The 23,892-nt window shown below is 57.2% G+C and overlaps 1 protein-coding gene across 3 annotated transcripts; it reads right to left on the bottom strand.

The window, feature by feature from the left end:
* Positions 1-147: 147 nt before the first annotated feature.
* LOC137450099 (calcium/calmodulin-dependent protein kinase type IV-like) lies at positions 148-19,936 on the bottom strand. Of its 3 annotated transcripts, none has more exons than XM_068156271.1 (12): positions 19,193-19,936; positions 18,533-18,646; positions 12,586-12,664; positions 12,088-12,150; positions 7,855-7,937; positions 7,666-7,738; positions 6,843-6,933; positions 6,677-6,751; positions 6,234-6,309; positions 5,987-6,113; positions 4,492-4,644; positions 148-3,710 (listed from the first exon to the last, which is right to left on the bottom strand). In XM_068156271.1, exons 2-12 carry the CDS (start codon positions 18,628-18,630, stop codon positions 3,471-3,473), a joined length of 1,158 nt encoding a protein of 385 aa, XP_068012372.1. In that variant the 5' UTR covers positions 18,631-18,646; positions 19,193-19,936; the 3' UTR covers positions 148-3,470. The 3 variants fall into 3 exon arrangements, with proteins under 3 accessions (XP_068012372.1, XP_068012374.1, XP_068012375.1); XM_068156273.1 differs by lacking the exon at positions 19,193-19,936 and adding an exon at positions 18,971-18,988; XM_068156274.1 differs by lacking the exon at positions 19,193-19,936 and adding an exon at positions 18,733-18,741.
* Positions 19,937-23,892: the final 3,956 nt, after the last annotated feature.

The following is a 23,892-nucleotide window of genomic DNA, read 5'->3' as shown; positions in this document are numbered from 1 at the left end:
GAGGAAAGTGGGGCTTTGTTACAGGGGCACAGAGGATCACACCGAGGCAGGATAGAGGCCAGAGTTCAGGACACTGTGAGGCTCAGCCCTCTAAGGAGTGAAAACAACTTCCCCTCCTGCAAAATGTGAGGGGGGAGGAAAAAAAAAAGAGGAAACTTGCCCTTGTTGAAGCATCTCAGCTCCATTTCTGACAACATTTCTCTCACCTTGTCAGAGCTGCCTTGCTCCAGCCTGAAATCTCACTCTGTAGCTGCTCTCCCCCTGTAGCTGTGAGTTTTACAGGCAAAGCCCCTTTCTGGTCAGAGCTAATATTCCAATTGAAAGGAAAATCCAAACATCTCTTGAACATAGGATCACAGATTGGGTTTGGTGGGAAAGGATCTTTAAACCTCATCTAGTGCAGCCAAGCAGAGATATCTGCCACTAGAGGAGGTTGCTTAGAGCCCCAGACAACCTGATCTGGAATGGTTCCAGGGATGGGGCATCTTCCCACCTGTCTGCACAACCTGAGCCAGGATCTTAGCACCTTCAGTGTCAAAAAGAATCTTCCTTAGATCCAATCTAAATCTCCCTTACAGTTTAAACCCTCACCCCTTGGCCTGTGTCTTCTGTCTCCTCTGTAGTCAGCTTTCCAAGCACCCTGAACCCAAATGAGCTTCGCTGGGTGGAGGCCAAGCCCTTTAGATGTCACCTAGATGATTTCTGCTTGTGCTGAGGGCACATCTGGAAGTCGTTGTGGGACATCTGCCTGCCTGCTGCTCCCGTTTCAGCCCTGCCCCGTGCTCAGCACTGAGCTGGGGGCTTGGAACCAGCTCCTTTTCAGCTGCAGCAGTTTCACTGCTTGTTTGCAGCCCCTCCTGGTTGGGCTGCTGTAAAAAGAAATCAACCTTGTGTACCCATTTCACCTTTCTCCAGCTGTTTTTGACCCAACATGCACAATTTTCACCCTTCTCCAGCTGTTTTTGCCCCAATATGTACAAATGTCATGCTTCTCCAGGTGTTTTTTGCCCCAATATGTACAAATGTCATGCTTCTCCAGCTGTTTTTTTGCCCCAATATGTACAAATGTCATGCTTCTCCAGGTGTTTTTTGCACCAATATGTACAAATTTCATGCATCTCCAGGTGTTCTTTGACCCAAAGTGTGCCAGTTTCATCCTTCTCCAGCAGTTTTTGACCCAAAGTGTACACATTTCACCCCTCTCCAGTTGTTTTTGACCCAATATGTACAAATTTCACCCTTCTCCAGCTGTTTTTTAGCCCAAAGTGTATGAATTTCATGCTTCTCCAGGTGTTTTTTGACCCAATATGTACAAATTTCACCCTTCTCCATCTATTTTTTGGCCCCAAGAGTACCAATTTCAGCCTTCTCCAGCAGTTTTGGACCCAATATGTACAATTTTCATCCTTCTCCATCTATTTTTTTGGCCCCAAGAGTACCAGTTTCATCCTTCTCCAGTTTTTGACCCAAATTTCATCCTTCTCCAGTTGTTTTTGACCAAATATGTACAATTTTCACCCTTCTCCAGCTGTTTTTTAGCCCAAAGTGTACCAATTTCAGCCTTCTCCAGCAGTTTTTGGCCCAATATGTACAATTTTCATCCTTCTCCATCTATTTTTTGGCCCCAAGAGTACCAATTGCATCCTTCTCCAGTTGTTTTTGACCCAAAATGTACACATTTCACCCTTCTCCAGTTGTTTTTGACCCAATATGTACAATTTTCACCCTTCTCCAGCTGTTTTTTAGCCCAAAGTGTACCAATTTCAGCCTTCTCCAGCAGTTTTTGGCCCAATATGTACAATTTTCATCCTTCTCCATCTATTTTTTGGCTCCAACAGTACCAATTTCATCCTTCTCCAGCAGTTTTTGACCCAAAGTGTACACATTTCACCCTTCTCCAGTTGTTCTTGACCCAATATATGCAAATTTCACCCAATATATACAAATTTCACCCTTCTCCAGCTGTTTTTTAGCCCAAAGTGTACCAATTTCAGCCTTCTCCAGCAGTTTTGGGCCCAATATGTACAATTTTCATCCTTCTCCATCTATTTTTTGGCCCCAAGAGTACCAATTTCATCCTTCCCCAGCTGCTTTGAACCCAATATGTACAAATCTCATCCTTCTCCAGTTGTTTTATAGCCCAAAGTGTACCAATTTCACCCTTTCCCAGCTGCTTTTAACCCAATGTGTACAATTTTCATCCTTCTCCAGCTGCTTTGAACCCAGTATGTACAAATCTCCTCCTTCTCCAGTTGTTTTGGACCCAATATGTACAATTTTCACCCTTCTCCATCTATCTTCAGGCCTCAAGGGTACCAATTTCATCCTTCTCCAGCTGTCTGTGCCCCAATGTGTCCAAATTTCATCCTTCTCCAGCTGTTTCTGACCCAGTGTGGGCAACCCCACTCCACTCCAGCTCTACCTTTTTGGCCCAAAGACTCCAATGTATGTGTCCAGCCCTCCCTCCCCCAGAGGTTTTATTTTAGGGGTGGGAGCCACACTCACTGCCTCAGGTCAGCAAAGCTGCTGCTGGATCTCTGCTCCCCCTCCCACGGAATATGGCTTGTCCTGTCCTGTATTAAAACCTGCAAACGTTTCTCCTGCAGCTTGGCAAAGAACTGCCTAAAAATGACAACAATCTGGGGAAAAATAAAAACCCCAAACCCAAGCCCTGTTTGCAAGAAGTTTGTCCAAAGAGTCTTAAAAACCCCCAGTGCCACTAAGCTCCTCTTCCTCGCTGGGGAAAGTGCTGCCAAGTTCGAGTGCCACAGGCTGCTGGAGGCAAGAGTCCCCTCCTGCTGGTCTTTAAAGGTTCAAGCTCCTTGTGGTCGATCCTGAGTGGACTGGCAAGGGTGAAGCTGGTGCTGCCAGCTCCTGGCGGTGCCACCAGCAATGGCACAAGCTGCAGCAAGGCCAAGCTGTGGGAGCACGGAGCGGAGGTTGCCTCCCTCTGGAGAGGCCAAAGGGCTCAGCTGCCAGGCGTGGACTCTCCAAACAGGATCCTCAAGGCTCCTGCAGACCTCTTCTGACCCAGCAGCGAACTGCAGCTGGGTCTGGTGACAGGAGTGGCAATCTGGCTGCAGCCAGCAGCCAACAGCTATTTACAGGAAGTGGCCAAACTCACTGCATTTAGAAGGAAGGAGGGGGGAAAGTATTCCTTTCTTTCCCCTGCAGTTTGCTCCTCGTTCTGAAGCCACCCAGGATCCTTTTCAAGCCACAGTGGCCAAAACTGTTCCTTGCCAGCAGAGAGAGTCACCTTGTCCTTGCAGACACACAGCCACCAGCAACAGGACACTACAGAGGGATGCTCCACGTGACAGACCACAGGCTCTTGGTGCACACCTACGCTTGGGGTGCTGCTGGCACACCCCTCCCCCCAGTTTCCCCCAGCTCTCCCAGTGCCAGTGTCCCAGGGGTGGTGGGACATTGCTTGTCCAAGCTGTGGCGAGCTCTTGGCGGCACCAGGCGCGTTAGCTCTTGCAGCCAGCACCATTCACGGGCACCTTGGAGGCTGTGGGCTCACTCTGGAAAGTGTTGAGCTCTTCAGGGGTGGTGGTGGTGGTGGTGGTGGTCTCAGTGGCAGCAGTCCCTGTGCCCTGGGGCAGGCAGGAGCCTGGGGGACCCTCCCCGTGGCTGCGGCCGCTGCGGGAGCAGTCGTGGTGGCCATGGTTGCCCAGGCGGCTGGAGGCCACCACAGCTTTCATGGCAGCCTGGCAAAGAGGCACAGTGACAGGAAGGGTTAATCACAGGATGTTAGGGGTCCAAAGGTCATCAACCCCCTCTGCCAGAGCAGGACCAGAGAATCCAGCACAGGTCACACAGGAACACATTCAGATGGGGCTGGAAAGGCTCCAGAGAAGGAAGCTCCACAACCCCTCTGGGCAGCCTGCTCCAGGCCTCTGTGAGCCTCACAGTGAAGAAGCTCCTCTTGATGTTGAGGTGGAACCTCCTGGGCTGTAGTTTGTATCCATTGCCCCTTGTCATATCAAAGAGCCTGTCCCCTCCCTCTTGACCCCCAGCCCTCAGATATTTATAAGCATTGATCAGATCCCCCCCCTCAGTCTTCTCTTCTTCAGACCAAACAGCCCCAGGGCTCTCAGCCTCTCCCCATAGGGCAGTGCTCCAGTCCCTTCATCATCCTGGTAGCTCTGCAGCCTGGGACTGGCAGAATTCTGCCCTTCAAAGCCCTTCCTGAGGGGCTCAAGCCCCTGGAGCTGTGTGCAAGGGGAGATGGTGGCAAATCCTCCCACCCCATGGAGCTGGGAAGCTCCTGACAAGGCTCATCCTGGCAGCTGCTGCCTCCCCTGGGACACAGCTGCACAAGGAGCTGCTCCATCCCCCTTCAGCCTCCTCCCAGAGCTCCCACACGGCCATCCAACACTGATCTGCTGAGGGCAGGGTGACAGCAGCCCCTGGTGCCCCCAGCTGTCTGCACAAGGGCACATGAAACCCCCCCGGGGCAGGGGGGCTAACGGAGCCTTTTCTCCTCACCTTCAGTTTCCTCCTGGCGTTAAATTCCTGCAGTTTCTTCTGGGTGCTGTCCATGTGAGCAAACTTGGCAGCTTTGCCAGTGACCCAGGGGTGCTCCAGAGCCTGGTGGACAGTCAGCCTCTTCTGGGGGTCCAGGACAATCAATTTCCTGACCTTGAACCGGTTGCAAACACACCCAAACAGAGCTTCATTCGTTAAATCCCACCAGTTTAGGTGGAATCACTGTGGTTGGAAAAGACCTTTAAGCTCATCCCAGTCCACCCATTCTCTGACTCTGCCAAGGCTGATGGCCCTCAGCACCACACCTCTGCAGCTTTCCAAACACCTCCAGGGGTGGGGAGTCAACCCCCTCCCCAGGCAGCTTCTTCCAGTGTTTGAGAACCTTTTCAGTCAAGAAGTTTCTTCTAATGTCCAACCTAAACCTCCTCTGGTGCATCCTGAGGCCATTGCCTCTTATCCTATTGCTTGTTCCCTTGGTGAAGAGGCCAACCTGTACCTCACTCCAACCTCCTTTCAGGGAGTTGTGGAGAGCCAGAAGGTCTCCCCTCAGCCTCCTCTTCTCCAGAAATCATTGTTACCTTTCCAGGCACCAACCTGAAGGCTGCATAATGACTCACAGATTCACAGAAGGCTTTGGGCTGGGAGGGAGCTTCAAGATCACCCAGTTCCAACCCCCCCTGCCGTGGGCAGGGACACCTCCCACCAGCCCAGGTTGCTCAAGGCCTCATCCAGCCTGGTCTTGAACACCTCCAGGCAGGAGGCAGCCAAAGCCTACCTGGGCAGCCTGTGCCAGGCTCTCCCTACCCTCACTCTCAAGAATTTCTTCTTAATATTTGCCTCTTGAGTTTTGGTTTTCAGCTCCCACACAAGGTGAGCTTGTCCCCAGCAGCCCTTTGTGCCCCTCCAGTCCATCTGGAACTCACAGAATCACAGAATGGGTTGGGGTTGGAAGGGATCTCCAAAGCTCATCCAGTGCAACCCCCTGCAGTCAGCAGGGACATCCTCAGCTAGATCAGGTTGCCCAGAGCCCTGCTGAGCCTCACCTTGAATATCTCCAGGGATGAGAGCCCCAACAGCCCTGCAGAGATTCCTCTGGATGTGTTATCAGCAACACAACAGAACATCTGATCTCATAGAGTCAAGGGTTGGGTTGGGTTGGGTTGGAAGGGACCTTAAGGATCGTCCAGTTCCAACCCCCTGCCATGGGCAGGGACACCTCCCACCAGCCCTGGTTGCTCATCCAGCCTGGCCTTGCACACCTCCAGGGAGGAGGCATCCACAACCTCCCTGGGCAACCTATTCCAGTCTCTCCCCACCCTCACTCTCAACAATTTCTTCCTCCTCTCCACTCTCAACCTCCTCTCTCCCAGCTCAAAGCCATTTCCCCTCAGCCTGCCCCAGTTGCCCTCGTCCAAAATCCCTCCCCAGCTCTCCTGGAGCCTCCCTTTCAGATGCTGGAAGGTAGTGGGCAGCCCCCAAGGCCCAGCTTGCTCACCAAGTCCTTGGCATTGAGGGAAACCTCATCCCACCACGGAGACACAAACTCATAGTCGCAGGTGAGGATGCGGCTGTACATGTACTGATCCCCGCGCGGGTCGAAGAAGGGCTCGAAGCCACAGAGCCTGCGGGCAGGGAGAGAGAGGAGCTGCAGGAGGCTGCCAAGCACCAGCCCAGCACTCACCAGCTGCTGCTGGAACAAAACCACCTCAGCATCAGGCTGCCAGCAGGCACAGGGTACTCACAGGATGTAGGTGATGACCCCCACGGACCACATGTCCACTTCGGGGCCGTATGGGCACCCCTGGAGGATCTCAGGGGCTGCAAGAAGAGTTTGGGGGTTCAGAGGCAGGGCTTTGGAGCTGGAGCTGGAGCGGGGCAGGGTTAGGTTGGGCAGCAGGAGGAAGCTCTGCACAGTGAGGGTGGGGAGACACTGGCAACAGGTTGCTCAGGGAGGTGGTTGAGGCTCCATGCCTGGAGACATTCATGGGGCCCTGGGCAGCCTGCTCCGGCTGGAGGAGTCCCTGCCGAGTGCAGTGGGTTGGGCAAGATGCTTTTTGAGCTGATGCAACCTGTGAATCTGTGTGGGTGTGGGGAGCTCCTGGGAGCCATCCATCCCTGCACTGAGCTGTGCAGGGCCTCAGGCAGGGAGCAGCCCCCCGCCTCCAGGTCCCTCTCCCCAGCTCACCGCAGTACCCTGGCGTCCCGCAGACTGTTTTCATGGTGTCCTGCTCATCCACGATCTTGGAGAGCCCAAAATCGCCTTGAAGGGGACACACAGAAGGTGCTGCTGGCAGGGAGGCTCACTTCCAACCCCTCCTCCTGCCATGAAGCCCCCCCTCTGGCAAACCCACCGATTTTGAGGGGGGCATCAGGGGACAGGTCAGCATAGAGCAGGTTCTCCGGCTTCAGGTCGCGATGGACAACTCCATTTTCATGCAGATACTACGAGAGAGAGAGAATGGGAGCAGGGTGTGGGGTGCAGGAAGGGGACAAGGGAAGCCCCAACTTCCTCAGACAGACTTCAGGAGGAGGTGGCAGCCATCCAGGAGCAGGCACAAACCAAACACAGCACCAACTCTTTTGGCTCTTCCTTTGGGAGCACCCCAGCTCCTGTGGTGCTGGAGCTGCTGGTGCAGGGGGCTCTGGGAGGACATTTCCAGGTATCAGTTCCCATTTTCAAACCCTCCTGTTGCTATGGAAACCCCATCTCCAGCTGCCCTGCGATGCAGAGTGGCCTGACCTTCCTTCCTCCTCTCCCTCATCCCTCCCAAGCATGGATTGGAAGAGGCATCTCCACCAGTGGTGAGTTCGGAGGGCCAAGGGTGAGCCTCTCCCCAGGGGTATTTGGGGTGGGGACAGCTCTGGGGGCCTCTTCCCAGGGCTATTTGGGATGGGGACAGCTCTGGGTGCCTCTTCCCAGGGCTATTTGGGATGTGGACAGCTCTGGGGGCCTCTTCCCAGGGCTATTTGGGATGTGGACAGCTCTGGGTGCCTCTTCCCAGGGCTACTTGGGATGGGGACAGCTCTGGGTGCCTCTCCCCAGGGGTATGTGGGATAGGGGCAGTCCCCACAGTGACACCCCTGACCCACATACATCCCATGGGGCTTGGGGGACACACAGCCATGCTGGGGCCATGCTGGGGCCATGCTGGGGCCATGCTGGGGCTGCATTACCGAAACAGCTTCCAGGATCTGCTTGACGACGTGGGCTGCGTCCCTCTCACTGTAGAAACCTCTCTCCACGATCCTGCAGGCACAAGGGATCAGCACCTTGCCTCCCCCACACTACCCTCTACCCTCCAGACCCCTCCATCCTCATCCTCCCATGCCCATCGTGCTGGCTGGCAGCTGGGCTGGGGGTACCTGTCGAAGAGCTCTCCTCCGGTCACCAGCTCCAGGACCAGGGCGATCTCAGAGGGTGTCTCAAAGATCTCCTTCAGCTTGATCTGAAAGAGAGGGCAGGAGGGATGCAGATGTGGGATTGTGGATTTATACATCCACAGAATGGGTTGGGTTGGAGGGGACCTTGAAGATCATTCAGTTCCAACCCCTCCCTGCCGTGGGCAGGGACACCTCCCACCAGCCCAGGTTGCTCAGGGCATTCAACACCTCCAGCCACAGCCTCCCTGGGTGACCTGTGCCAGGCTCTCCCTACCCTCACTCTCAAGAATTTCTTCCTAATATTTGCCACTTCAGTTTTGGTTTTCAGCTCCCACACAAGGTGAGTTTGTCCCCAGCAGCCCTTTGTGCCCCTCCAGTCCATCTGGAACTCACAGAATCACAGAATGGGTTGGGTTAGAAGGGATCTCCAAAGCTCATCCAGTCCAACCCCCTGCCATCAGCAGGGACATCCTCAGCTAGATCAGGTTGCCCAGAGCCCTGTTGAGCCTCACCTTGAATATCTCCAGGGATGAGAACCCAAACAACTTCCCTTGGCAACCTGTTGCAGTGCTCCACCACCCTCATGGTGCAGAACTTGTTCCTCACATCCAATCTAAATCTGCTCTGCTCTAGTTTGAAGCCACTGCCCCTGGTCCTGTTCTTGCAGGCTTTTGGGAATAGTCCCTCTGAAGCCTTCTGGTAACCCTTTCAAGTCCTGGAAGGCTGCTCTAAGGTCTCCCTGAAGCCTTCTCTTCTCCAGGCTGAACAACCCCAGCTCCCTCAGCCCATCTGGGATTAGCAGGTTTCTCTTCAATCATGTCCAGAGAAGGGCAACAAGGCTGGGGAGGGGTCTGGAGCACAGCCCTGTGAGGAGAGGCTGAGGGAGCTGGGGTTGCTTAGCCTGGAGAAGAGGAGGCTCAGGGGAGACCTTCTTGCTCTCTCCAACTCCCTGAAGGGAGGTTGTAGCCAGGTGGGGGTTGGTCTCTTCTCCCAGACAACCATCACCAGAACAAGAGGACACAGTCTCAAGCTGTGCCAGGGGAGGTTCAGGCCGGATGTCAGGAAGAAGTTCCTCCCAGCAAGAGAGATTGGCCATGGGAATGTGCTGCCCAGGGAGGTGGTGGAGTCCCCATCCCTGGAGGTGTTTAGGAAGAGCCTGGATGGGCTGCTTGGTGCCAGGGTTTGGTTGATCAGATGGTGCTGGGGGAGAGGTTGGACTCGATGAGCTCAAAGGTCTCATCCAACCTGGATCATTCTATTCTATTCTATGCTACCAAATGCAGGGTGGGTGGTTTGGGTTTTTTTTCCCCTTTTTCTTCTTCTCCTTTCTCTTCCCCCCCCCCCCCCCCCCCTCTTTTTGGGGCTTGTTTTTGAAATGGAAACCAGAGCATTTCATGCTTCTCAGGACTTTTGTGCCACCGCGAATTTCATGGGGCTTTAATCATTACCTTCCTAGGCTGGGTGACAAGGCATGATCCCCCTGCAGGGGGAGAGACACTGTGTGGCAGCTTATTGCATTATAATAATACACAGAAGCTCTGTAATTTATTTTCTTTCCCCCCCCCCCTTCCCCCTATTAACTTCAAAAGTTTGCAATCCTATTATCAGCTGCTGCCGAGGTTGGGGCCGACCGAGAGCGAGAGCCCAGGCGGCCCCAGCCTCGCTGATGAAACGGAGCAGCTCCTCTTGAAGGGATTCACTTCAACCTGGGAGAGTGAGCAGAACCCCACAGGGAACCCAGGGATTGAAAGATTCCCACTGATTTCCCCCCCCCCCCCCCCTGCTCCCTGGCCCCTGTGGGGATGCAGTGAAGAGGAAGGCTGGAGGAAGGCCGGGAATGGGTTGGGAGAGTTGGGGATGTGTCAGTGCCAGGGAGAGCTTAGAGTAGCTGGAAGTACCTTAGAGAGCTTCCAGTACCTGAAGGAGGAGGGGGACAGGAGAGCTGGGGAGGGGTTTTTGGCAAGGGCTGGGAGTGACAGGATGAGGGACAATGGCTTTGAGCTGGGAGAGGGGAGACTGAGAGGACTGAGAGTGGAGAGGAGGAAGAAATTAAGAGTGAGGGTGGGGAGAGCCTGGCACAGCTTGCCCAGGGAGGCTGTGGCTGCCTCCTGCCTGGAGGTGTTCAAGGCCAGGCTGGATGAGGCCCTGAGCAAGCTGTGCTGGTGGGAGGTGTCCTTGCCCATGGCAGGGGGGGTTGGAAGTGGATGACCCTTCCAGCCCAACCCCTTCCACGACTCTGTGAGATCAGATGTTCTGTTGTGTTGCTGATGACACATCCAGAGGAATCTCTCCCCATCCATGGCTGATGTCATCAGGCTGCTGCCTGAGCAGGCAATCCCAATCCCAGCTGGTGTCCCTGCCTCTCCCCAAGTGCCCTGGGATGAGGAGATGTCCCCATGGGAAAGGCTGAAGTGCCTCAAAATGCTGAAACAGCCCCAAAAGTTGTAACAATCCAATGTCCAGGTCAAGCCCACGCCAAGCCAGCCCAGGGCCTTAAAGGGCAGCCCAGCTCCAGTGTCTTTGCTTCCATCACCCCCATTTTGGGGATGCTTTGGACCTCTCACAACTTCACCTCTTTGCACCAAGATTTTGGGCAGGCAGGACACCCCTGTGGGCTTCCTCTGTCTCTCCAAGGATGCTTGGTGTGGGTTTTGAGCTTGGGCAGCAGCAGCCTGTGGCTCAGTGATGTCTCAATGACATCCTGGTGATGGCTCAGTGATGCTGTGGTGAGGTTCCAGCCACAAAATCAATCAGAGCAGGATCTGTCTCACACAATCCCCCCACCAAGGGCCACCCCCCAACACCTCAGCAGCTTCCAGGTGGCTTTTTTGGGGCTGTTCCTTTAACTCTGGTTGCCTCCAAGATTCATAGATCCATAGGATCACAGAACATGAGGGGTTGGGAGGGACCTCAAAAGATCATCCAGTCCAACACCCCTGCCAGGGCAGGATCACCCAGAGTGGTTTAGGTTGGCAGGGACCTTGAAGATCATCCAGTTCATCAAGCCTCCCACCAGCCCGGGTTGCTCAAGGCCTCATCCAGCCTGGTCCTGAACATCTCCAGGCAGGGGACATCCACAGCCTCCCTGGGCAACCTGTCCCAGCCTCTCCCCAACCCTCACTGGCCAGAATTCCTTCCTCATCTCCAGTCTCAAACTCCCCTTCCTCATCTCCAGTCTCAAACGCCCCTTCCTCAATTTGCTGGTGGAGCCAAGCAGCCAGGATTAAGACTTTCTGGCCAGGTGTGTGTGGGGGGGACGGGACGACAAGGAGCCCCTGAGCTCCCCAGCGCTGCTGGGGGGCCGAGGTGGCAGGGCTGGAGGCTCTGCTGACACCGGCAGGTTTTGATCCTCTGCTGGGCGTTGCGAATCGTTGCAGCCGAGCTGCCCTGATCCCTGCGGCGCTGAGCAAGAGGAACGGAGACCGGGACGCAGCCCCCGCGGCCTCGGCCTCCCCTTTTATCTCCCCCTTGCAGCAGTCATTACAGATGGGCAATTTTCTGTGCTCTTCATTTGATCTCCTCGATGGAAATTGCTTAGCAAATGGAAATCTCAGGCCAGGGGACAAGGTGGAGGACAAAGAAAGGGGGGTGGAGGGGGTGCTCTAGCTCCTGATATTGGAGCTGGGAAGCTCAAAGGTGCTGCAAGGATCAGTTTCGTGTGGAGTCACGGACCGCAAAGATGAGCAGAGGGCTGGAGAACCTCTGCTGTGGGGACAGGCTGGGAGAGTTCAGCCTGGAGAAGAGAAGGCTCCAGGGAGAACTTCGAGCTGCATTTCAGGACCTGTAGGGGCTACAGAGAGCTGGGGAGGGACTGCTCAGAAGGGGCTGTGGGGGTAGGACCAAGGGCAATGGTTTGAAACTGGAGCAGGGCAGAGTTAGGTTGGACACCAGGAGGAAGTTCTGCACAAGGAGGGTTGGGAGACACTGGAATAGGTTGCCCAGGGAGGTGGTGGAGGCTCCATCCCTGGAGCCATTCAGGCTCAGCCTGGCTGTGTCCCTGGGCAGCCTGCTCTGGCTGGAGCTGTCCCTGCTGCCTGCAGGGGCTTGGACAAAGTGACCTGGGAGGCTCCCTGCCAACCTCCTGCAATCTGTGAGGCTGTGGTAGTGAGGGGAGAGCCATCGTAGGCACAGCAAGGACTGGGCACCCCCGAGCCCATCTGCAGGGCAGGGAGGGGGCAGGGGGTGCAGCTGTGTTCCCCTCGGGGTCATACTCACGATGTTGGGGTGTGAGAGCCTCAGCAGGACCCCAATCTCTGTCCTCACAATCTTTTTGTCAATCTGGAAAGAGAAGCCCACGTGGGAGCAGTGTTACCTCTGCTGCTGGCTCTGGATCCAGCCCCCCCCCAGCTCTGCCCTGAGGCTCACAACCCCCCTGGGACCCTGCTCAGGCCAGCACCGACACCCAAAGCCCCAGACACCATCTTTTGCCCCCCCAAAATCCCCCCTGAGACCAAGACCAATCCATGGGGTGGCTGCAGGTGACCTTTTGTGACCTGAAACTGTGCCAGGGGAGGTTTAGATTGGATGCAGAGAACCCTTCCCCCTCATGCACCCAGCACCCATCACTTGTTCACCTGGGACCCTTAGGCTGCATGAGCGCTGCCCCAGCTGACAGCCCTGCGCCCATCCCAGTGCCCCACCGGTCCCAAGGTGGTTGGGGAAGGGAGCAGACCCCTCCTCATCACCCCCAGCCCCCCACCCACCCACACTCACCGTCTTCTTCAGGATCTTGGCGGCGTAGGGGCTGCCTGTGCCCTTCTCCTCACAGCTGTACACCACCGAGGTTGCTCCTCTGGAGGGCAGGACAGTGATGGGGGGGGGGGGGGCACATGTCCCACTCACCCTGTCCCCCCCCTCCCCACTTGTCAGCACCCAGGCTGTGGGCGCTCAGCAGGCAGCCCCCTCCTCGTGCAGCCCCCTCCCAGCCTTGCCCAGTAAAGCCTTTGTAATTAAGCCCCAGCCTTACACCGGCTTTAAACCCTTAAGCAGCTTTCCCAACAGGATGGAGCTTCCCTCACCCTGCTCATGAGGACAACCTCTGCTGGGATCAGTGCTGCCAGAGTCCCCACCTCAGCCCTGGCCCCCTCCCAGCTGTGTCACGGGGGGGTGATCCCAGCTACAAACCCCCTCCCGGGCAGGTTAAACCGCTCCAGGTTCCGCTGGGCTGGCTCTGGTTCAGCCCCAGCAGCGCCAGGGAGGTTCAGACCTGGTTAATAACATTTTCTACCCACTGGACAGTGAAATCAGCCCTGTGCTCAGGCCCTGCTGTGGCTCCTTTGCAATCTTGGAGCAGATTAAATCTCACCCCTCAAGTAATCAGCTGCGTTTTGTCGCTCTGCGGCTTCACCCTCTTCTGGGACCCAGCTCAGGCACTGCCTTGAGGCTCACAACAACCCTGTGCCCCCTGCTCAGGTCAGCACCAACACCCAAAGCCCAGCCCCTGCCCCCAGACACCATCTTTTGCCCTTCCAACATCTCCCTTAGGACCGAGGCCAAGCCATGGCGTGGCTGCAGGTGACCTTTTATGGCCTGAAATTGTGCCAGGGGAGGGTTAGGTTGGAGAGGAGGAACAATTTCTGTGCTGAAGGAGTGGTCAGGGCTTGGCACAGGCTGCCCAGGGAGGTGGTGGAGTCCCCATGCCTGGATGTGTTCAAAAACCCTGTGGCCATGGTTTGGTGGCTGTGGTGGGGTTGGGTTGGTGTTGGACTGGATGCTCTCAGAGGGCTTTGCCAACCTATTCTTCCTAGGCTGAGGAGATAGAAGGAGAGGAAAGGGGCTGAAATCGTGCCAGGGGAGGATCAGGTTGGAGATGAGGAACAGTTTCCTTGCTGCCAGAGTGGTCAGGGCTTGGCACAGGCTGCCCAGGGAGGTGGTGGAGTCCCCATGCCTGGAGGTGTTCCAGAACCCTGTGGCCATGGCATTTGGGGCCCTGGTTTGGTGGCCATGGTGGGGTTGGGTTGCTGCTTGGGCTGGATGCTCTCAGAGGGCTTTCCCAACCCAAACAATTCCCTGAGTCCATGGTTTGCTGCAGCCCCATGTGCTGCAAGCTGCCAGTGCTCCCCGGGGTGCTCTCATGGAGGAGAGATTTGCTTGGAAAAGGAGAGTGGATTTTGCAACTCATCCAGCTGAACTTGGGAATCAGGTTCCCATGGCAACAGCAGAGCTGGGTACCAGGTACCAGGGGGATGCTGTGGGGTCTGGGGATGCTGTGGAGGCAGCAAGACCTGGCAGTCCTAGACCTTGACTGCTGTCCAGATCACAGAGTTGTCAGGGTTGGAAGGGACCTCAAGGATCACCCAGTCCCAACCCCCCTGCCATGGGCAGGGACCCCTCACACCAGGGGTGTTTTTTGGTGGTGGTTTTGTGGTTTGGCTGGATTTGGGTTTTTTTTCTCTTCTCTTCCATATTTTCTCTGATTTTTTTCCCCTGAATGCCAAGCCAAAAAAATAACCCCAAAACCCCAACTGGGCCAAGAAAAAAAAGCCCAATTTGGGAATAAAATTGCCCAGGCTCAAAGAGGAGAGGTGGCTGTCACCACTCTCTTCTCCAGATGCCTCCTGCCTGGAGGTGTTCAGGGCCTGGCTTTGAGCTGGGAGAGGGCAGATTGAGACTGGAGGTGAGGAAGAAATTCTTGTGAGGGTGAGTGAGACACTGGCACAGGTTACCCAGGGAGGTTGTGGATGTCCCCTGCCAGGCTGGATGAGGCCTTGAGCAACCTGGGCTGGTGGGAGGTGTCCCTGCCCATGGCAGGGGGGTGGAACTGGATGAGCTTTAAGGTCTCTTCCAAACCCAACCCATTCTATGACAATATCCATGGTGAAGAGCTTGCAAAGTTTCCTTTTCCCCTCACTGGGTCCCTCCAGGGGCTGAGCAGAAGCTTTTTTCCCCCCCCTTGTCCACACATGAGAGGTGGCTACAAGAAAGCTGGGGAGGGACTTTTGGGGGTGTCAGGGAGGGATAGGACTGGGGGGAATGGATCACAACTAGAAGTGGGGAGATTCAGATTGGATGTCAGGAGGAAGTTGTTCCCCAGGAGGGTGGTGAGAGCCTGGCACAGGCTGCCCAGGGAGGTGGTGGAAGCCTCATCCCTGGAGGTGTTTGCAGCCAGGCTGGATGTGGCTGTAAGCAACCTGCTGTGGTGTGAGGTGTCCCTGCCCATGGCAGGGGGGTTGAGGCTGGCTGAGCCTTGAGCTCCCTTCCAACCCTGACAATTCTCTGATTTAGAAGCCCTCAGCTCAGCATTTAGGAGGTGCATCAGGGTCACTCCTCGGCCACAGAGTGCAAACCCTCTGTGCCCATGGCAGGGCACCGGCTGCCCCTGGCGCAATCCCAACCGACGGCAGCGGACGGCTCGGCGCCGGCGTTCGCCACCCCCCGCCCCCAGCCCCCTCTCCCCCAGGGCCCCCGCGGCCGCCGCTCGCTCGCTGGCTGCTTAAGGTCTCAAATAAATATCTGCAATCAACCTTGACTGCGACAGGAGATAATTGCATTTGCTTTACAGATGAACTGGAAAATGTTGAACAATGGGATTTGCTGTGGGAGCCTGCCGCTGGGTGGGGAGGGGGGGTGCAAGGGGAGGGGGCGCAGGCAGCCAGCCGATCGCCGGGGCCGGCCCGTCGAGAGAGGACGGTGGCGACCTGCAGCTGAGCTGATGCCACAGGACCACAGAATCAACCAGGCTGGAAGAGACCTCAGAGATCACCAAGTCCAACCTGTCACCCAACACCTCCTGACAGCTGAGCCACGGCCCCAAGTGCCACATCCAAGCCTTGTTTGAACACCTCCAGGGGAGGTGACTCCACCACCTCCCTGGGCAGCACATTCCAGTGGCCAGTTACTCTTTCTGTGAGGAACTTTCTCCTCACCTCCAGCCTAAACCTCCCCTGGCACAGCTTGAGACTGTGTCCTCTTGTTCTACCACTGATTGCCTGGGAGAAGAGACCAACCCCAACACAGGATCATGTCATAGGATCATGGGATCACAGGATGTTAGGGGTTGGAAGGGACCTTGTAAGATCATCGAGTCCAACCCCCCCTGCCACAGCAGGAGCATAGAATCCAGCACAGGTCACACAGGAACACAGCCAGATGGGGCTTGAAAGCCTCCAGAGGAGACTCCTTCCACCACCTCCCTGGGCAACCTGTGCCAGTCTCTCACCACCCTCTGAATCTACCCATTTCTGGTTTTTTCCATCCCCCCCAGTCCTATCACTCCCTGACACCCTCAAAAGTCCCTCCCCAGCTTTCTTGTAGCCCCCTTCAGATCCTGGAAGGCCACAATTAGGTCTCCTTGGAGCCTTCTCTTCTCCAGACTGCACAACTCTAACTCTCTCAGTCTGTCCTCATAGCAGAGCACCTCCAGATCTCTGCTCATCCTTGTGTCCCTTCTCTGGGCACCTTCCAGCACCTCCAGAGCCTTCCTGTAATAGAGGCTCCAGAACTGGACACAGAGCTCCAGGTGAGGTCTCACCAGCGTGGAGTAGAGAGGGAGAATCCCCTCCCTGGCCCTGCTGGCCACACTTCTCTTGCTGCAGCCCAGGCTCTGCTTGGCTCTCTGGGCTGCAAGTGCTCTCTGCTGGCTCCTGTTGAGCTTCTCATCCACCAGCACCCCCAAGTCCTTTTCTCCAGGGCTGCTCTCAAGCCAGTCCCTGTCCAGCCTGTATCAGTGCCTGGGATTGCCCTGCCCCAGCTGCAGGACCTAGCATTTGCTCTTGCTGAACCTCATGAGGTTGTCATGGGCTCAGCTCTGCAGCCTGTCCAGGTCGCTCTGGGTGGCCTCCCTTCCTTCCAGTGTGTCTGCTGCACCACACAGCTTGGTGTCATCAGCAAACTTGCTGAGGGTGCCAGTTTGGTGGTGTCAGACAGAGGCTTCACCAGCTGCAGGTTGGAGTGGTGCTAGACAGGAACCCTCTCAAGGATGGGCTTGGGCAGTGTCCTGCTTGCCAGATGTGCAGCAGACCCAGGCATGCAGTGAGAAGGAAGGGAATTCAGTGATTTGTAAGGGGGGGTTAAGATGTCTGTTTCTCTTCAGGGGCATGGGCCAGTGTTGACCCTTCAGTGCCAGCTGGAGGGTTGGACTGGATGATCTTTGAGGTCTCTTCCAACCAGATGTGTTCTGTGATTTCCTGTGCTGTTGGGTGGGTTTTTTTCCCCTTGCCAGGTTGCACAGGATGGTGTGCAGGTGGGCTTTGAAAGTGGCAAGAGGTGGAGATTCCACCACCTGCCTGGGCAGCCTGTTCCAATCCCTGACCACTCTCGCAGTAAAGAAATTGTTTCCCCCCATACCTGACCCCAAAACACCCCTGGCGCAAACCCAGGCCATGAAAGGTCACCTGCTCCACCACCCTCAAGGGAAAGAAGTTCCTCCTCATGTTTAGATGGATCTTCTTATGCTCCACTTTGTGCCTGCTACCCCTTGTCCTGTCATTGGGCACCGCTGGCCTGGTGCCATCCTCCTGACGCTTGAAGTATTGATCAGCATTGAGAAGATCTCCTCTCAGTCTTCTCTTCTCCAGTCTAAAAAGCCCCAGGGCCCTCAGGCTTTCTTCATAAGAGAGATGTTCCTGTCCCCTCAGCACCTTTGTAGCCCTTTGCTGTCCCCTCTCCAGCAGTTCCCTGGCTCTCTGGAACTGGGGAGCCCAGAACTGGACACAATACTCCAGGTATGGCCTCCCCAGGGCAGAGCAGAGTGGGAGGAGAACCTCTCTTGACCCCCTGGCCATGCTTTTCTTAATGCCCCCCAGGAGACCATTGGCCTTCTTGGCACATTGCTGGCTCATGGTCATCCTGTTGCCCACCATCACTGCCAGGTCCAGCACGGGAGCTCCTTGGTGCCAGCACAGACATGAGACATGTCCAGGCCCAGGCATCTCCAGGATGTGTTGCAACCCCTGGGGCACCAACAGCCTCCTGGGCCCACAGGCTCTTGGCACCAACCCTGAGCTGCCCTGGATCCAGATCTGGGAATAAATCCACCCCTAGGGCCATGTCCCTTCACTGGGGCTCACACTGCCTGTCCTTTGCAGGGAGCTGCTGCAGGAGGGACCACCTCATCATCACCAACCTCTCCCCAGCCCTGGGGTGCTCAGAGGCTCTCACCATGAGCCCACTGCCCACCATGGGAGTGGGAAATACACCTGGAGAACCTGGGCCCCATCCTGCATCTTTCATTAAGCTCCTAAACCCACCACTGCAGTGCCATGACACAGCCTAGGCACCACCTTAGATGTGGGCACAGAGTCTCCTTCCATTCCCTCTGCATTCTCCATCCCTTCGCCCCCCCCTTCTCCATCCCTCTCTCCTCTTTGCTCCATCCTCCTTCTCCATCTTTCCATCCCCCTTGATCCATCCCCTTTCTTCATCCCTCCACCCCCTTAATCCATCCCTCCATCCCACTTAATCCATCCCTCTTCTCCATCCCTCCACCCACCTTGACCCATCCCCCTTCTCCATCCCTCCATCCCCCTTGATCCATGCCCTTTCTCTCCATCCCTCCACCCCCTTTGACCCACACCCCTTCTCCAGCCCTCCAGACCCCTTCTCCATCCTTTCCTCTCCCCACCAGGCCAGCCCCTTCCCCAATCAGGACCCACTCCCATGCAGGGTGCGCTCCTGCCACCCCCCCAACTCATTCTGACAGCCCCCCCCAGGCAGCCTGTACCGTCCCAGCTCGGGCCCCACGGCGTAGAAATCTTCCAGGGCTGCATCCCGGCGGGATCCATCGATCCAGTACTCACTGCTGCTCTTGGAGGAGGGCATGGTGGGCTGTGAGCTCCTGCTCAGAAGAAGAGACCCAAATCCACTGCGGCCCCCCGCTCCCAGAGCCACCTCCACAGCCCCCCCCCCCGCCCCCTCCCTCACCTCACTGTGTGTCCCCCTCCCGGTGCCAGCACCCAGATGGCCAAAGCCCCAAGCAGGGCTTGGGATTATCCAGCAGGATGAAGAGGCTGCCACAAATCTCCTTCCCACCAGGCACGTAGGCTGCCTTTGGGAGATAATCCCACCCCTGCCTATCTCCTGTGTTCCCCCCCCCCCACCCCCAGCTTTCACACCAGCCCCCCCCCCCCCGCCCCCCCAACATTTCCCACCCCAGCCCCACCTTTCTGAGGCTATTTCAGCTTTTTGGAGCCCACCAGGCCAGACCCTGCTCCCGTAGTCTCCCACCCGGGGGTTCACCCCCCTGATTCCCCCAGTCACCCCCAAACCCACCGTGACATCGAGCACCACCCCCTCCCCGTGGCACCCCCTTCCCCCCCAGCCCCTTGCTCTGTGCAGCCCCCCTTAATATTCGGGTGGGATCTGGGGGGGGCCCAGCACATACCCTCAGCTGCGGCGGCGCTGCCTGGCGGAGCCGAGTCCCCCTCGCTGCTGCCTCATCCCCGGGGAGGGGGGGGTGTTGGGATGGGGGGGGTGCTGGATGGGGGTCACTCAGCCTCTGCACCCTTGGGTGCTGCCGAAGAGCCCAGCTGCAACGCCCCCACCTCTCCCTCTCTCCCCGCCCCAACTCTGGGCCTGTGCTGCCAACCCCTGCTGCTCCCCACCCAAGGCCGGGGAGGGGGTGCAGGATCAGCTCCTCGGTGGTGCTGAGGAGGGTGTGGGGAGGGAGGGAGGGAGGGATGCAGGGATGGAGGGGTGGGAAGATGGAAGAAGGGATGCAGGGCGGATGGAGGATGGTATGGATGGGAGGATGGATGGAGTGATGCAGGGAGGGATGGAGGGAGTGATGCAGGAATGGGAGGATGGGAGGACGCAGGAGCACAGGGATGCCGGGAAGCAAGGATGCAGGGAAGCAGGAAGGCAGGGAGACTGGAAAGCAGGGATTCCAGGAAACGGGAGCTCAAGGACGCCAGGAAGCAAGGATGCAGGCGGAGAGGAGAGGAAGAGGAGGCTGCGGGACCGGGGGTGCGGAGCCCGGGGACCCTCCCCGGCAGCATCACCGCCTGGCTCGGCCGTGCCACCCCCCGGCCACCGCCGCCACTGCACCGGGTCCCCTCCGCTCCCCGGGGCTCCGGGCTGTGCTCCTCGCTTGGAGGCGTCGCTGGGGTACAGGGTGCTCCTGAGCCCCCTCCCCACGCTGCAGCCGCTCCCCACAACCTAGGATCCAGCTCCGCATCCCGGGGAGCATCCAGCGACCGGGCACCGAGGGACCGATCCTGCCCCGCATCCCAGGGAGCATCCACAGCCCTGCGCCTATCTCGGGAGAGCCACATTCTGCCCAGGAGAGCACCCAAACGCCCCCCCCCCCCCCTCTTCCCCCCCCTCGAAGCCCCGGCACCATCCCCTGGTCCTGCCCCGGGCGCTGCCGGGCGCTGCCGCACGGTGCCGCCGTCGCCCACCGGATGGAACCGGGGGGGGGGGGGGGGGGGGGCGGGGGGAGGGGGAGGCGGGGGAGGGTGGAACAGGGGAGAGAGGGGGCTGGGAAGGGGAGGGTCTGAGATTGGGATTGAGGAGGGACTCGGTTGAGGGGGCTGGGTGGGAATAGGAAAGGGGATGGGAAGAGGAGGGGTGTGGGGGGATGTGTCAGGAGAAATGGGGGGATAGGAGGTGAAGCCTGGATGGGATGGGGCCAGGGTGAGATGGGGGCAGGGATGGGGTGGACTGGGGTCAGGAACAAGATGGGAAACGAGATGGAATTGGGGTGGGACTGAGAAAGGAGATGGGGTTGGGATGCAGGCAGGGGTGGGATGGGAGTGGGGAGAGGATGGGGATGGGAGTGGGGAGAGGATGGGGCTGGGGTGGGACTAGGGATGGAGCCAGGGATGGGGTGGGAATGGGGATAGGGCTGGGATAGGACTAGGGATGGGGGAAGGGATGGGCTGGGACTGGTGTTGGGGTTGGGATGGAGCCAGCGATGGAATGGGAATGGGGCTGGGGCTGGGGTGTGATTTGGTCTGGGATGGAGCCAGGACTGGGATGGGAATGAGGACAGGGCTGGAATGGGAGTGGGGATGGGGGCAGGGATGGGTTGTGACTGGTGTTGGGGTTGGGATAGGGCCAGGAATGGGATGGGAGCAGGAATAGGCCTGGGGCTGCCTTGTGCTGTCAGGGAACCCGGAGGGGTTTTGGGTTTCCTGCAGCAAAGGGACCCCAGCAGGGAGTTTCTCCTGCAGGGTGTGAGGGCTAAACAAATCCCAACCGAGCCCAGGGCTCACAGCATATCACCTCTGAGAGTCACCAGGCAGGAGGCACGGGTGGGGGGTCTTCATCAACACTCTCCCTTCCCCCTCCTTGAGCAGGCTGGGCTCTTTTCCCAGCCCCCCCCCCCCCCCCCCCCCCTCCCCAGAGCTCTGAGCCAGGAGCAGATTCTGCTGCTTTGGTTTGGTTGGGTTTTTTTTTCCCTTTCTCCTTTACTTCTATTCAACCCTGGAAATCAGGAGAGAGTCCTACGGGGCAGCAAACCCTCTCAGATGGTACCAAGGATTAGTTGGGACCCTGGGGGATGCTACACAACTCCCTACCCCCACCCCCCTCCTCCACCAGCACCACCACCACCACCATTACTGCGACTGGGATGGGAGACCCAGATGAAAGGCCCTGCCGTGAAGGTCTGGCTGGCAGGAAACATTCTCCTTGTAATGGGCTTCCCAAGTATTTTATTAGAATATTTTATCATATCTGAGGGAGGCAAACTCGGCCCTGCTTGATCTAGTCTCGTTGCAACTCTTCTTTTGAAAGGGCTGCTCTTAAAGGGAGTGACCCTGCTAAGTGAATAAATTGACTCTGCCGCCGTTTTCTCCCCGTCCTGGAATGTTGTGGAGACAAGAGCAGGGCTGGGAGAGGCTGGGTTTGGGTGATTAATATTTATTGCTTCATCCACAACCAGCACAATTCTCCCCCCCCACCCCCCCCCACCCCTCCACCCCCGTTCAGCTCCAGCCCCCAAAAGAGTGTCTTTGAACCTTCCTTCCCTTTGGGAAGCGTTTGCCTCATGGGGAGGGAGGGGGGCTGCAGACTTCTCCCTCCCCTCCCCCGTGGTGCCTACAGACACCCATCCATGGGGGAGTGTTGGATGGAGCTTGGGGTTGGGGACTGTGAGCAGCAGGAGGGGGAACGGGGATGTAGGAGCAGCTCCAGTCCCCTGCACACCACAGTGTCCCACAGGCAGCTCAGCCCCAAGAGGAGGGGACTGCTCTTTGCAGCACCCTGTCCCCAGCTGGGACATCTCAGGGTGCAGACCTGGACCCCATCCCCAGTTAGGACATCTTCTCAGGGTGCAGACCTGGACCCCGTCCCCAGCTGAGACATCTCAGGGTGCAGACCTCGATCCCATGTCCATCTGGGGCACCCCCTCAGGATGTAGACCTGGACCCCATCCCCAGCTGGCACATCTTCCCAGGGTGCAGACTTGGACCCCATCCCCAGCTGGGACATCTCAAGGTGCAGATGTGGATCCCCTCCCCAAGCTGAGAGATCTCAGGGTGCAGATCTGGACCCCATCCCCATCTGGGACATCTCAGGGTGCAGATCTGGACCCCATCCCCAGTTAGGACATCTTCTCAGGGTGCAGAACTGGATCCCATGTCCATCTGGGGCACCCTCTCAGGGTGCAGATGTGGACCCCATCCCCAGCTGGGACATCTCAAGGTGCAGATATGGATTCCATCTCCAAGCTGGGAGATCTCAGGTTGCAGACCTGGACCCCATCCCCAGTTAGGATGTCTCAGGGTGCAGACCTGGATCCCATCTCCATCTGGGACATCTCAGGGTGCAGATCTGGACCCCATCCCCAGCTGGGACATCTCAGGGTGCAGCCCTGGACTCCAGCTCCATCCCTGGCACAGGATGAGCTGCCCCAGGACCTGGCCCATGCTCCTCATGTCTCAGTGGGGAGATGGGGCTGGAGGGAAGCCTTTGGCCCTTTTGTCTGCGGGGGAGAGAGGAATTAATCGTTTTGTTCTCTCCTTGCAAATGGGATAAAACCCATTTGAGAGCAGCATAAATTTAGGTGCCTGAAGTGGCTTCTTTTTTTTTTTCCTTAAACATCCCAGGAAACATCCCTCTCCTTTTTTCCCCTCGCCCTTGTTCCCCCAATCATTTCTGTCTCATTGCTCAGCCATCCACGTTCCGGATGAAGCACAAGATGGAGGGACATTAACCACAGGACAACCAAGGAGCTACGCAGGGCATGGAGCCTCCCTCGGAAGGGAAATTGGGATGCTGAGGCTGAAGCCAAGACCCCCTCAAATCCCCCCCCTCCATCCCTTCAAATCCCCCTCCCAAACCACCAGGGGGAGGGTGTCAGCGGTAAAACGCCGGCGGTCGGGAACGGTCCCCAGGAGAGGGGTCGGCAGCCTCCTGCCGCGGCGGCGTCGCGATGCTCAATTGTTTGGAACATGAAATGGAAATGAATCCATACGGTGAAACTCCCCCTGGCATCCTTCCTTCCCCCCCCCCCCCTCTTCCCCACCTCCCCCCAGCTCCCCCTCGCCTTCTTAATTGAATGGCACCAAGCAAATGAGGTCAGAGCTCACTTAAGCCAGACAAGGACACAGAAACACGTCCCGCTGCCTGCCAGCCGAGGCAGGGCTGGTTACCTACTGATGTTTAACATTCCTGCCAGGAACTGCTCATTAAAAACCTAAAAGAGGGCTTTAAGCATCCCATTAGAGACCAGTCTGCTCTTGGAGAGCCTTCCCTTGCAGATACAGCTGCGGGGAGAGGCTGGGGCGTGCAGGTAGAAGCAGGGAAACATGCAATTGTTTGGGGTTGGAAAAGACCTCCAAGAGCATCCAGTCCAGCCAGCAACCCAGCCCCACCGTGGCCACCAAACCATGGCCCCAAGTGCCATGGCCACAGGGTTGTGGGACACCTCCAGCACCTCCCTGGGCAGCCGGTGCCAATCCCTGACCATTCTTGCAGCAAAAGGAATTGTTTCTCGTGTCCAAGCTGGGGCAATTCCAGGCCACTTCATAGAGTCATGGAATTGTTGTGGTTGCAAAAGTCCCTCAAGATCATCCAGTCCAACCTCATGGAATCAGAGAATTGTCAGGGTTGGAAGGGAGCTCAAGGCTCAGCCAGTTC

The sequence above is a fragment of the Melanerpes formicivorus genome, unplaced genomic scaffold, assembly GCF_026170545.1.
Source record: "Melanerpes formicivorus ecotype bairdi unplaced genomic scaffold, bMelFor1.0.p_v2 SCAF_34, whole genome shotgun sequence".
Taxonomy (NCBI): domain Eukaryota; kingdom Metazoa; phylum Chordata; class Aves; order Piciformes; family Picidae; genus Melanerpes; species Melanerpes formicivorus.
Note: the sequence above shows the minus strand (reverse complement) of the source record. Positions and strands in the feature narration are given on the sequence as shown.